The sequence below is a fragment of the Odocoileus virginianus genome, chromosome 27 (assembly GCF_023699985.2).
Source record: "Odocoileus virginianus isolate 20LAN1187 ecotype Illinois chromosome 27, Ovbor_1.2, whole genome shotgun sequence".
In the NCBI taxonomy this organism is placed as follows: domain Eukaryota; kingdom Metazoa; phylum Chordata; class Mammalia; order Artiodactyla; family Cervidae; genus Odocoileus; species Odocoileus virginianus.
The window spans coordinates 10,621,336-10,635,238 of record NC_069700.1 but is presented as its reverse complement, the minus strand read 5'-3'; the positions used below and the strand labels follow the sequence as shown (position 1 = coordinate 10,635,238).

Below are 13,903 nucleotides of genomic sequence, written 5' to 3'. Positions count from 1 at the left end.
AGTGGTTATCTTTCCAAAAATCTCCTCATTTCCCCTTTAGTGCTCTGGAGCTATTTCAGGAATGAAGGATTAAACCCAAATATTATAATGAAAGATGCTCCTATGCTCTAATCACTTAGTTAATTACAAGAGTTATAAGGAGCCACGAGCCAGGACCCATGATGAACCCCAAAATATATATTTCTTTAAAAAAACATTTTGCCAAAAAAAACCAAAAACATTTTGCATCTTTGATAGAAAACGATAACACAAAGGTGCACTAGAATGGCCACACTTTTATTTTGATGGCAGTAATTTTTCCTATCAGTTTCTCTTGGGAAACAATTTTTCACCAGATATAAATACATTCCTATCTGGTTCTCAGCATTGTGGGAATCTTTCCTGGCTTTAATAATCCCAAATGCAGAAGGTCCACGAATGGAGATGTTTCTTGGTCCAGTGAAAATTGAGAAATGATATGCATAATTTCTGAGCAAAATCTTGAAGAGCCATTGTGTGGTCTGCCATCCTTTGCTTTCCTTCCGCCACAAAACTGGCATTGTCCCAGGTGGAGGCTGTTTCATTGGCCCGGGACTTGAAAGTGACAGGAGCAGAGCCACAGCCGAGCTTTGGTGGACACGTCACCTGAGTTGGGCATAAAGCCTCGTTTACACAAGCCCCCGAGATTCAAAGGTTGTGGGGTTACCACGGCATGACTTAGCCTAGGCTGACGGATACCGCTGTTAAAAGTAGATTTATGGAAATCCTCTTATTTAAGTATTTGCCTATGCCATCATTACTCTTTGATCCTCTGTAGACTTAAGCCATTAGCAGTTTTGACATCAGCCTGGCAGCCCCCTTTTGGCTGAAATAGCTTGAAATCAGATGATTCCAGAGTCCTCGGAATGTTTGTGATCAGGTGTCTGTTGGGTTCTTCAGATCCCAGGGCATTTCCGGTTTCTAAAGTAAAGGCTCTTCCTAACAAAGAGCATGTGTGTAAAGTGCATAGACTGGGTGGATGGGGGCGTGTCTAGTGTCTAGTGGACGCAGTAACTGTATGCTGGACTATGGGGATTGTAGAGATGCTTGAAAAGAAAGTCTGGGCCAGGCTGTGCTATCAGCAAAGCTCCCCAAAGCCTGTGCATAGCTCGGACCCACAACCAGGATCTTCTCAGTCTAGATCAGCTCTCTGATGAACCTTTAATTCTATACAGCAGTCTCGTGACTGCAGAAACCCCAGTGGTTGTCCATCTAAGAAGGATGCTGCCTTGCTGTTCCCTGAGCTGCTTGGTCCTCAGACCAACCCCAGAGTGTGACACTGTCTGGTCCCAGAACTCCCCTTGATGCCACTAGAGGAAAGCACATCCATTCTTTTATCAGCTTTTTTTTTTTTTTTTTTTTTGCTGCTTACTTCAATTAAACAAAGATAAGAATAAACAACAGCAAAATCCAACAAAGCCTTATGCAATAGAAGAGTCCAGATTCTTTTGAATAAGCCCATCCAGTTAAAATCCCTGGTCTACAGCCTCTGACACCTTCTTAGATCGATAACCACTGGGATTTCTGCCTGCCAAATGCCTGAGGTCGGGTTTCCCATAAGCGCTCCTCCCATAAACACCCTTTGGGAACTTCTTTCTTTGGAAGAGCCCTGGGAACGGCCCCCACCTCATCCCCTCGTAGCAAACCGGCCTGAAGAGCCAATTGTGGCAGGACGACAGGTTCCTTTGCTGGCCTTGAGTGGGCCATGTGCACGTTTGAGGTGTTGCCACTGCGCATGTCAGAGCTGGAATCGGAACGCCGGCTGCATGACCCCAGGGAGAATGCCTTCGCTGCCTGCACTGTGCTGCCTTTCATTCTCATTGTGTTTATTGTCTGTGTCCTTCCTCCACGTACTCCCCTTCTCTGGATAGAGGTCAATGCCAACAATATTTTGCGTCACTTATTGACATTCTCCAAGTGGACAAAATACCATTGCTACTGTTCCATGAGCATCTTCTGCCTTCTCAGGTCCATTGCACTTTTTCCCAGGTTAATTCTCTTCTCAGTGTAGATTCAAGGAGCAGGAATGGAGCTCAGCCTTAACAGAGCCTAGAAGAAGAACCTGGAAGGGTCTTAGAAACCTGGAAACACAAACCCAAACAGTTCTCACTTCCCTTAATGTCCTGCAACAATGACTTCTGAACTCTTTTTCAGTGTGAACCTCCCTGTGATCATGAAGAATAGTCTTTCCAGAGCCCTCAGGTTGATTCCAGGGAGGTGCCAGCTTCCACTTACAATGCTGAGATGAGATCAACACAGATATGAACTCCTTTTATCCTCATAACAACCCTATGTAGTAGGGACTTTTTCTATCATCGATTATCATCATCCGAATTTTTCTCCATGAATGCATCTAATCTTTATAAGTAAACACTGGGCTTTATGGGCTTCCCTGGTGGCACTGCGGTAAAGAATCCACCTGCAATGCAGGAGATGTGGAGACATGGGTTTGATCCCTGGGTTGGGAAGATCCCCTGGAGAAGGAAATGGCAACCCATTCCAGTAACCTTGCCCAGAAAATGCCATGGACAGAGGAGCTTGGCAGGCTACAATCCATGGGATCGCAAAAGAGTTGGACACAGCTGAATGACTAAACAACCACAACGTCATCCAAATAAGGAAACTGAGGCCCAGAATAGTTAATACATATTTTCTTGCTCAGAAAACGAAGTTTCAGAATTCAAACCAGACAATTTGATTCCAAGAGTCATACTTTCAGTCACAACCCTCTGAATCCCAAGCCTAGATTTCCAGGGGGAAGAAACAGATAGACTCAGCTTGTGGCAGGAATGGCCCTTGGGGTCCACTGAATTTTACCAGGAATGTGGGGTTGTATCGAACAAACATGGTAGCTGAGGTCCAGAAGTCAAGGGGTGAAGGAGGGAGAGGGAACAGCTGCTCTCAGAAAAAGTGAACATTGTATGCAGGCATTTACTCAAAAAGGTGTTCAGTACATCTTGTGGGAGAGGAGTACATAGTTCTTCTTTACTCATGAACCAGTTGAAAATTTGTTGTGGGGAGTTCAAATTTGTTCCAGGCTACATGTGAGACAAGATTCAAATACAGTCTATCTCATTCCTAAGCCTTATCTTTCTTGTTTTGTTTTTTTGGCCACACGGAGTGGCATGTGGGATCAAACCCATGCCCCCTGCTTTGGGACCGAGGAGTCTTAACCACTGGACCACCAGGGAAGTCCCCTCACTTTGTTATAGTTTTAGAGAAGGATGCCCACGACAGTTGAGAGAATGCAATATGTGGCAAGCTGCACTTTCCAAAAAGGGCTACAACAAATGTCTCCCACATCACAAGATCTTGAAAGATCCACTCTGACATTTCCCCCACTGAGATAAAGGGACTGTAGCTCTCTCCTGGGATTGGGGAGGGCTTGTGAGACTACAGAAGTGGCACTACAGAGCGTCTAATGTAAGGTCATAAAAGCTGGAGGAGCTTATACTGTGACTCTTAAAATGCTCACACTTAGAACCTAGCGACCATGCTGTGAGGAAGCTCAAGCCGCCCATGCAGAAAGACCATACTGAGAAAGCTTGAAAGGACCTAGAGAAAGAGGAATGTCTGCTCTGCTCCAGCTGTTCCAGCCCCACCTGACTGCCATCTCTGCAATCTCATGATTGAACCAGATGAGACCTTCCTAAATGGTTTTAAGATGCTAATCTGCTGGGAGGATGCGTTATATAACCACAGTAACTAGAACAACATATTCTTTTAAAAAAAAAAATAATTTATTTACTTATTTGGCTGTGCCAGGTCTTGGTTGTGGCATGTGGGATCTTCTATCTTCATTGCAACATGCGGGGTCCTTAGTTGTGGCCTGCAAACTCTTAGTTTTGGCATGTGGGTTCTAGTTCCCTGACCTGGGATGGAACCCAAGACTTCTGCATTGGGAGCATGGAGTCTTAGCCACTGGACCACCAGGGAAGTCCCTAGTACAGCATATTGTGAAGAAAGGTCTTCAGAAGAGCATAAGAGCCATTTTCAAGTGTCTGAAGGGCTGTTGGTGTAGAAGAGGAGTTTAATTTGCAGTGGGGGAAGCTCTAGACGGCAGCGCTGAAATCAACAGTTACAATTTACAAGGAGGCAAACTTGATTCTTCATGGTGGTTTAGTTGCTAAGTCGAGTCAGACTCATGCAACCCCGTGGACTATAGCCTGACAGGCTCCTCTGTCCACGAGATTCTCCAGGCAAGAATACTGGAGTGGATTGCCATTTCCTTCTCCAGGGGACCCTCCCGACCCAGGAATCGAACCCCGGTCTCCTGCACTGCAGGCAGATTCTTTCCCTCTTTACTAGGAGGGAAGCCCTTGTACAGAGCCCTTCTCTAACAGTAGGATGCTAGAGTCACCCATGAGAGGGCACTCTGCCAGCAAACGAACTCAGGCAGAGGGATGCCCGCTTGGGAGGAGGGTTGTGGAAGTGTTGTAGGGACGTGCTAAGTCACGTCCAACTCTTTTGTGACCCCACGGACTACAGCACACTAGGCTCCTCTGTCCATGGGATCCTCCAGGCAAGAATACCGGAGTGGGTTGCCATTTCCTTCTCCAGGGGATCTTCCCGACCCAAGGGTCGAACCTGCGTTGCAGGTGAACTCCTTATGGACGGAGACACCAGGGAAGCCCAGTCTCACATGAGTTAGGGTGAAAACTGTTTCGAAGAAGAAACACTTGGTAAACTCTTCTCAGAGGAGGTAAGGATTGATTTGGGACTTTCAGGTTGGAGAGGGTGGAGAAAGATGGAAAAACAGAAGGACCACTTGGCAAAAACAAACAAAACCCCAACCAACCAACCGACCAAAAAAAAGAGGAAACTATTTAACCAGCAGTAGCAAATTAACCATGCCCCTCTCACCTGAAGACCTCTTATTTATTTATGCTGTGTTATGGGACAGTATGGGCTTTCCTGGTGGCTCAGAGGATAAAGAATCCGCCTGCAAAGCAGGAGACCGAAGTTCAGTCCCTGGGTTGGCAAGATCCCCTGGAGGAGGGCATGGCAACCCACTCCAGTATTAGACATCACACACACACACACACACACACACACACACACACACACACACCCTCATGTCCCAGTGGCTGCTGAGTTATTTCACTCTTATCTCCATAGTAAGTCCTGCTTCCTGCATCTTTACCACCGCTGGCTTTGCTCTAGCCATCATCACCTCTTATCTTGATGATAGTCTTAGAGTCCGTCCCCGGCTCCAAACCCAAAGTCTCCATTCAGTTTCCCCTTGCCTTTCGAATAAAGTGGAAATTTCTTAGGTATTCCAGGCTTTCGTGATATGACAGAGGATAGGGGGTGGGGTGGGGAGAGAGTCAAGCCCCTACTTGGCACCTGTTGGAGACAGAACTGAACCTCTTGAAGCATCTGCCAACAGTCTGGCGTCACACCTGACTCGGTTCTATTTTTCCCGTCACAGAGTGTGTGTCTGCAGTACTGGATGCGTGACTTTATTCACGTTTTGGCGTGTCCTCCACAGCACCTTGCACACAGTAGGCCCCCAAGACAACTTCGAATGACCTTATGAAAAATTGAATTTCTACATTTAAGCGAGCTAGAAAGATTTCCCCTGATCTCAACTCGGGATTATGGACTCTGTGTACGCTTCAACAGGCCGGGCACCTAGTGCACGCCCAAGAAGCACTTGTTGAACCGCGCAGAATAAATCAGATCCCCCCCTAGTCCCTCCCTGGCAGCGAGGTCGGTCTTTGGCAAGCGCGACCAAAATCCATGACTCTTAAATTCTTATGTAAGAGTTAATGACCCTTCCAGCCCACACTGGACATCTCTCCTGCCGGAGACGCGCAAGGGCCGGGAAGGAAGCGAGGGCAATCTTTGCAAACACGCTCATTTGGTGGCGGAGGCACGGATTGACCTCCAGCCTCGGCTCAGCATCGGAAAACGCCGCTGCGCGCTGGGCGCGGGGCGGGCGGAGGGGGCGGCCGGCCGGTGGAGGCGCATTTCCCCCGGTGGGTAAGGCCTGCCCACCCGGCACGCCCAGGGGCTCCCGGGGGCTGCGGTGACAGCGGCCCCAGAAGGTGACTGGAGTTCAAGGCGGTGCCCGTGGGGTCCCCGCCTGCGCCGGGGGCGCGGGGGACAGGCCGGGCCCCCGGGGAGAAAGCGAACGCCCCGATCCGGATCGCGGCGGCGCCCCCAGCCCCGCGCGCCGCCCGCCGCTCCCGCCCCGGGTGCCGGCCGGTCGGGTCTCCGGGCGCCGCGAGGCGGGGAAGATGGCGGCGCGGCCCGGCCCGGAGCGGCCGCGAGGGGCGGCGACGCTGTGCGCGCGGCTGGGCCGGCGCGGCTAGAGCAGCGCCTGGGCCCGGGCGGCGCGGCCTCCTCCCCGCCCGCCGCCGCCGCCGCCGCCGCCGCGGCCGCCGCGCCCCGCCCCGCGCGCCCGCCCGCCCGCGCGCCCGCCCCTCCCCGGGCCCGGCCGTGCCCCGCGTCGCGCTCCCCCGGGATGGCCCGCGCGCCTCGGCGCTGCCTCGCGGAGCTCACGGTGGAGCGGCGGCGGCCGCGCTCGGGGGGCGCGCGTGCAGGGGCCGCCTGGGGGCCGAGCGGGCGCCGCCAACATGTCGGATACCAAGGTAAAAGTTGCCGTCCGGGTCCGGCCCCTGAACCGACGAGGTGAGCAAGCTTTCCGCTCCTTTGCGCGTTGCGATCGGGGCTGAGGGCGGGGACTGGGGGGCAACTTTGGAAAACTGCGGGGCCGCGGGGCTGGGGGCGGCGGGAGCGGGGAGGCGAGCCGGGCCCGGGGTCGCTCCGGGGAGGAGGCGGCGCCCGCCGCGGCCGCGGGGACCCGGTGCGCCGGCTCCCGGCTCGGGCCGCCTCCCGGGGGAGAGCCCCGCGCGGGCGCGCAGAGGCGGGCTGCGGGAGCGGATGCTCGGCTCTGCAACGCTGTGTCTCCCCTTTTGCTTTCAGAACTGGAACTCAACACCAAGTGCGTGGTGGAGATGGAAGGGAATCAAACGGTCCTGCACCCTCCTCCATCTAACAGCAAACAGGGAGAAAGGTAAAAGCGGGTGCAGCCCCGCCGCCTCCTGCAAGTTTGAGCCAGGAAAATGGGAGTGCTCTTTCCTATTGTTAGGAGGACGGCTTCAAGTTTGTCGCACGCTCCCGTCTGAAGCTGTTGCAAGTCCAAGTTCCTCTCTGCCCTCCCTCTGCCCCCCTCCCCTTGTCCCCTCCCATCTAGAGGCAGGACTCCCCGGGCCAGAGTCGGGAGCAGTCCGCTGTCCCCGGCCCGCGGTGAGACACCCCGAGCGGGCCGGCTGGGACCCTCGAGATGATGGTCCCATCGCCACATTTTACAGATGAGAAAACTGAGGCCTGAGGCGAGGAAGTGACCACCCAAGGCCGGCACCGTGGAACCCGGTGCCCTGGTTCTTTCCACCCCTGCGCTGTTGGCTTTATTTGGCAGACTAGTTAAGGAACTTTGTGTAAAATAGGGAGTGGGAGGGAACCCCCTCCCGCCCCCGCAGTAAAGCAGAACAGTTTTGTACGATGCAGGCTCAGGCCTGGACCATTTAAGATCTATTATTTTGTTGGTGCTGGGTTGAGATAATGTCTGAATGTAATGCGCGAATTTTGATTTTCAGGAAAACAAAAGTAGTGCCCGGAGCTGTGTAGACACTGGGGGGATGTTTAAGAGGGGCCGCATTTACTAGATGGCAACATATTTGCATTTGAAAAGTGGTAACTGTTGGATCCTTATTAATTCTGCTCTATTCCACGCAACTGTATGGGAAAATGCCCTAAAATAATTTGAATATTTGGCATTTTTCTGGTAAGCCCCTGAGAAGAAAACGGTTGGAATTCATTCAGTAAAGCAGTGCAGTAGCTTGGAAAAATAGGAACGAGAAACCAGGGACATTTGAAAAATTAACTCCTCCGGAGTGAGTTTGTGTTTCTAAAAGTCACCTGTTACCTGTTGATTGATGTGATACAATTTAGCGATTTTTTTGCTCTCTGGAGTTTTTTTTTTTTCACTGAACAGCAACTCTGAAGTAGGGTTTGTTACTTTATTGCTAAAGGAAGCAACTGCCTTCATTCTATAATCATGCAGTGTCCAGGCATAGTTTACTAAATTTGGGGGAAGAAGTTATCAGGAGGTAAGTTTTGAGAATTTTTTGCTTTTTGTGCTGAGGCTAGAAATTTTTATCCAGTGTGCAGATTGTTACGGTGATAGTAAATAGCTAAGTTATATTTAAAATGTATTAAATGCTTTTTAACAGTAATGGTTGTATCCTTGGATAATATTTTTAGATACATTTTAAATATTTATAGTATTTTAGATCCATGTATAGCAATATAGTTGTATATTTCATGTTAATAGCAAGTAAACTCATGGAGTAAATTAAGAAATTTACAGATTACATTGGCTGCCTAGATCACCAGTACATTTCCCCCATCCCCTCACCCCCAAACTGAATATTTTCACATATTTCAGAAAAAAATTCTGCTGGGTCAGATTCTTCAAAGCAATCTAGGAAACAGGTAGAATTGTCAACTCCTATGTTTCTGTGGCTTCTATTTTTCCTTGCTGGTTTGGCACCTGCTTCTTGCCACTCTTAACCATAAGGATTGTTACTATTAGCTACTATTTGATGTTATGAAGCTTTGTCCATTGTGGACAAACAGGGATTTAATTTTGTGGAATGTGGATAGACTTTACAACTGCAGACACTTGGCTGGAAAGGCTAAATAATCAGTTGATCATTTTTAGGGCCACCACCGTCATTATTAATCAGAATCTTTTAAGTAGTGATTTGAAGGGTGATTTGGGGATTTCTCCATATGCTTGCTTCTTGGAATAGCCAGTTATCTGGAGCTATAAGAATAGCGCTGAAACATGTTCTGACCTCCTGACAGAATTCTTTGAGTGGTGGATGGGCTCTTTCTGTGGGTTTTGCCTAGGTACCTGTCATTCAGTTTATAGACAAACTGGGAGGATTCAGCCCAGCAGTACTGCTTGCACGTTAGGATTACTGTCTTTGCAAGGATGGAGACATCAAATGCGTTTTGATTTTCATTATGCAGCTTGGTTTCATCTTTCTCCAGTGGGTTTTCCCTTAAAGCAACAGTGCATTTAAAAATAGACACAGTTTCTCCCTTGAATTCTAGGTTGATTAATTGCAGCAATGCTTCTTGTTATGTTTGCAATTTATTTCTTTCATTTGTTTTGGAATCGAGCTCAGAGCAAGGTGAGACTAGTATATTTCTTACCTAGAAGTCCAAGGCTTGAAGTGTAAGAAGTTTTTAAATGAATCTTGTAAACCTTATCAAGTTGAAATAGCTGTTTTTCCAAATATTGCAGGAAATTACTAATGTATTAATGGTGATTGGAATTTTAAGTTACTAGGTCCAAGTTTTCAGTCCTACTAGTAAAAACAAGCAAGAGTACATTGGTTTCCAGGAAGAAACGGAGAGGCTTAGCTTTCATAATTTCCCCCTTTATGGAATCAAAGCCAAGACTACATGTTAAGGTCTAAAAGATCACAGGGCTTCTGACGTTAAAAATGTTGGTTTTGGTCCTAAAATTCTAAGATTATAATGTACCACAGAAGTCTAGATTAATAGTTGATAGTTAATAAACCATTCTGAAACATTAAGAGTTATGTGGATGGGTTTCTTAACATACCATTCCATTACAATGCAGGAAACATGTATGAAGTTCATTATGAAGTTCAGATCATGCAGGTGCCATGCTCAGCATGGGGGATCCAAAGACCACTGTGGACCCAGAGCCTATGCCGGAGGCTCACTCCTTTGAGAGATGTGAGAAGAGAGAAGTAAAACTAGTTAAAATATAGTGCGGTAGATCATTTAGCTTATGCTTTTGCCATTATATATACCATATCCCTTGAAAATTGCCTGTTTCCTCTTCTGTCTCCTCTCCTTTCGGCTGTGAGCTCTGGGAAGGCAGGAACCTTGTCCTACTGACTTTTGTCTTCAATACCTACCACCGCACCTGGCACATAGCAGACCCTCAGCAAATGTCTGCGTGGTGATGGTTTGCACCGTGATGGGAATGCTGAGGAGGGGCTGTGGACGTGACCTGGGGTCTTGGCATCCTGTAAAGACAGGTGGCATTTGTGCTGGTCATGGGGGGTGCTAAGAGTGCAGGTTCACTTTTTCAAGATCGGTAGAAAGTCCTTAGTTAAAGAAACTGAAAGCATACCTGCCACAGATTACTTCTGGCTGATTGTGTGTGCGTGCGTGCAGAATGTGAAGCAGGGTGCCGGAGCCAGGCAATTCAGGAAGGAGGACAGAATGAGAACCCTTAACTTGCCAAAATATGTAATAGTTTAAAAATCAAAGTATCCATTGCAAAATCTTCCTCTCATTCCTGCTGTCATCCTTACACTTTATATCCTCTCACCTCTCCCAAAACAAAAAAGGTGATCTCTGTTATTGATTTCCCATGCATACTTTCAAATACACACACAAATATATATATATATATTTTCCACAAATATCTTTTCTATCCTTTAATAACAGTAGGTTGACTCCTTTAAAAAAAAATCCAGTATGGGTGGTAGTTGTGGTTTTAAAAACATACATGTTTGTGTGTGCTCAGTCATGTCTGACTCTGCAATCCTGTGAACCGTAGCCCACCAGGCTCCTCTGTCCCCAACTCCTGGTAAGAAATAACTGGAGTGGGTTGCCATGCCCTCCTCTAGGGGATCTTCCCAACCCAGGGATCTAATGCATCTCCTGCATTGCAGGTGGGATTCTTTACTGCTGAGCCACTGTGGAAGCCCATAAAAACTATATATACCCATGTATATATCAGTCTGATCTTTGTAGCTTTTAGGAAGTGAAGCTTTATCATCAGAATGTAATGGAACTTGCTTTGTACAGAAATTTTTGTACTTGATTGTTTTAAACCAAGTAAATTGTAGGGTAAGCAACTGAAGCAGTGTGCGTATATAACCTAGCTAAGTTAAAAGAAAAATTGGATAAATTTAGGCTCTTAGTAAAAGAGCATCAAAGTTTTAACTTCTGGCCCAGTTTTTCCATATTGGAAGGTAGGCAGTGTAGCTTACAAGGTACACGAAGGTTGGTTAATGGAAGAAAGCTATGGCTTGGTCGATTCGACTGCATCTATATTTTCCAGTTTATGGATTATATGTTGCCAGTTTTTGATTGTTTATTCCCCCAGACTGGTTTCGCCTGCTACTACAACAGTTTCTAGGATGGTTTCTTTTCCTCAAGTAAAACTGTAGAGTGAAAATGGAAAAATTAGTTGAAATCATATCAAATGAAAAAGATCCATCACCAAAGAATCAGTAATATTCTACATTATCTAGGTGACTTTGAGTTTTAGTGTATTTTCTGTGTTGTTATTCTTCTCTATGGCTCAGTATTACAAAGTTGATTATAAGAAAGCAGAGTATTTAGATTTCACTAATATAGGAGTGAGCATTCTTCATGCATGATATCAGTGGTATTTTGAAGAATGTTACAATGGAATATTTTCATTAGATGTCCACGGTTTCCATTTTTGTTTTAAAATAGATTGTCATCTCTCACTTTAAAAGACAAGCCTAAAAGTACTTATAATGTACTAAAGATTAGTGACTTAAAATTATTTTGTTCACAGTTAAAAATGTATTTTACATTATGCACTGTTGTGTGCACCTATATAAAGGTTCATGAAAAAATTTACCATGTGCAATATCTCTTATTTTTCTACCCCTTTCTGTTCTCATTCATTTTAGAAACAAACCTGCTAAAGGGTCACAAGTTTATAATCTGAAAAATACAAGTTTAGTGGGTAAGACTTTGGGTTCTGCATACATACATATGTATAAATATTTTAAATCAGTGTAAATACTTTGAAGTGTGGAGTAGTTTTATAATTTATAAAGGCTATGCCTGATGCAGCTATCATCCTGGGGGTTCCTGCCACATCATTCTGAGAATTCCTTTTACAGACTCTTTTCTGTGTGGAATCTCTTGTTTTTCTGTTTCTCTTTTCTTTCTTTCTTTGCTGCCTCAGTTTTGTAGAGCATATCCTTTGGTTGCTTCCCCAGAAAGAATTTTGGGAGGTGGAGTTTTTCATTTCAAAAATGAGAATATCTTCATTCCACCCACTTACCTCGTTAATAGTTTGGATGGGTAACAAATTCTATTTTAAAGATGTTGGTTGCTTTAATGTTGTCTTGCCTCCAGTGTTTCTGTTGAGAAGTCTGAAGCTATTTGGATTTCCAGCCCTTAAGACATGACCTAGATTTTCCCTTTCTGGAATCCTATAGAATATTCTTTCTTCTCCTTTTTTGTGAAATCACAGTGGTGGGCCTTTTGGACCTGGAAGCTTGTATCCTTCAGTTCTGAAAAGATTGATTGAATTAATTCATTAGCAAAGGCTCTCTTTTTATTTATTCTTTTCTGGAGCACTTATTTAGACATGGGGTTTCCTGAACTGGACATCTGATTATTTTATTTTTCCTTTCTGCTTTTCATCTATTGTTTTTGTTCTGCCTTCTGGGAGGTTTATCCACTTTATCTTCCAAACTTTATGTTTAAATTTCTCCCCTGATATCATATTTTTAATTTCCAAGAACTCTTTTAGATTAAAAAAAAAAAGCATCCTGTGCTTATTTTCTAGTTGTGGCATTTTCTGTCTTTCTGAGGACCCTAATGATACTTTTCTCTATATAGTAGGCCTTTTCTTTCTTGTTCTTTTTAAAGTGCATAGTTTTGTTAGTGTTGGTGTCTGCCTTTTGTGTTAAAGGCTTTTCTCAAATATATAGATTTGGGGCTTTCTCGAGGACAAGGACTATATATGATTTATCTTTGTATTCTCAGGGCCTAGATTCAAGAGTGCCCAGTGGACAGAAAGCATTTTTGTAAATTCTTTGTTGTTTTTAAAAAAATTATTATTAAATGTTCTGTCAAATCCCTTTTCAACTTTCAATAGTAGAAATAAAATTGTTTTTTTCTTAAGAGCATGTATAAATGCTATAATTAAAGGTAGTAGTTGCCTTATGCAACTCTTAGTTACTAGCATTCATGAAGATAATTAGTTGTAATCAGTACAAAAGTTGAAAAAAATTAGAACATCCTACTTTTGTATTACTATTACAAAAATATTAGTTGAATTTTTTTCTTTTTTCTTTTTTTTTTGGTTATTGTTAAGCTTAAAATATATATGCTTGTTGGACTGGGGAGATTTTTCAAAATGATACCAAACTAGCCAGTTTATCATTCTACCACTTGGATTCTTCTGGCAAAATCTAGTCAGAGAAAAGTGGATAACTTGAATTGTTTCCAGTTTTCAATAAAATTGAAACATATGCTATGCACTCATATTTTAAAAACATTTATAAGAAAACTTCTTCCCCAAATAGTAGGCTTTCTGAAGACATCAAGGTTTCTCAGTTATTCAGCCACAGTTACCCTTTCTCAAATCTTCCCTGGAGCTAGAACAAAGAAGGTGTTTCTGCATTTAGAATTTAAAGGACTTTGGAGACCAGCAGAGGAAACAGAATGGCAGAGAAACCAACAAGATATATAGAAACACTCAAAGAGAATTTTGTACCTTAACAACAAAAATGAAATTTACTAACAACAGAGCTATCAGTAAAGGAAGTATACTAAAAGTCACATAAAAACAATTAAGAGTTGATTTATATGGAATTCAAGAGCTATCTTTTCAAGATCACTCTACAAAATATTATATTTCTGGGAAGTTAGCTTTGCAAATATAAGAGGAAAATATCAGAAATTCTTCCTTGGGTATTAGTTTATTTGGCGTTTTACCATCCAACAATGATATGGAAACCAAATAAGCATGGAAAAATGTTTTCATATCTCTAAAATTTTATTGTAAAAATGAGTAATTTGTTTATTTGAGTGTAAGATCTAAGGTTAA

The 13,903-nt window shown here is 44.8% G+C and overlaps 1 protein-coding gene and 1 long non-coding RNA gene across 7 annotated transcripts in view; one reads left to right on the top strand and one right to left on the bottom strand.

The window, feature by feature from the left end:
* Nucleotides 1-6,752, bottom strand: part of LOC139031398 (uncharacterized) — a 42,822-nt gene extending 36,070 nt beyond the window's left edge. The window contains exon 1 of the long non-coding RNA XR_011483845.1: nucleotides 6,611-6,752. This is a non-coding gene — a long non-coding RNA (uncharacterized lncRNA). The remainder of the gene's footprint in view (nucleotides 1-6,610) is intronic.
* Nucleotides 1-13,903, top strand: part of KIF13A (kinesin family member 13A) — a 215,550-nt gene that overhangs the window by 2,018 nt on the left and 199,629 nt on the right. For 5 of the 6 annotated variants that reach the window (XM_070456188.1, XM_070456184.1, XM_070456187.1 and 2 more), the window contains exons 1-2: nucleotides 6,428-6,654; nucleotides 6,949-7,039. In XM_070456188.1, the coding sequence (XP_070312289.1) occupies nucleotides 6,600-6,654; nucleotides 6,949-7,039 (146 nt within the window). In that variant the 5' untranslated portion in view covers nucleotides 6,428-6,599. Of the gene's footprint in view, nucleotides 1-6,427; nucleotides 6,655-6,948; nucleotides 7,040-13,903 lie in introns of those variants that run through there. The other variant, XM_070456186.1, reaches the window with a different exon arrangement.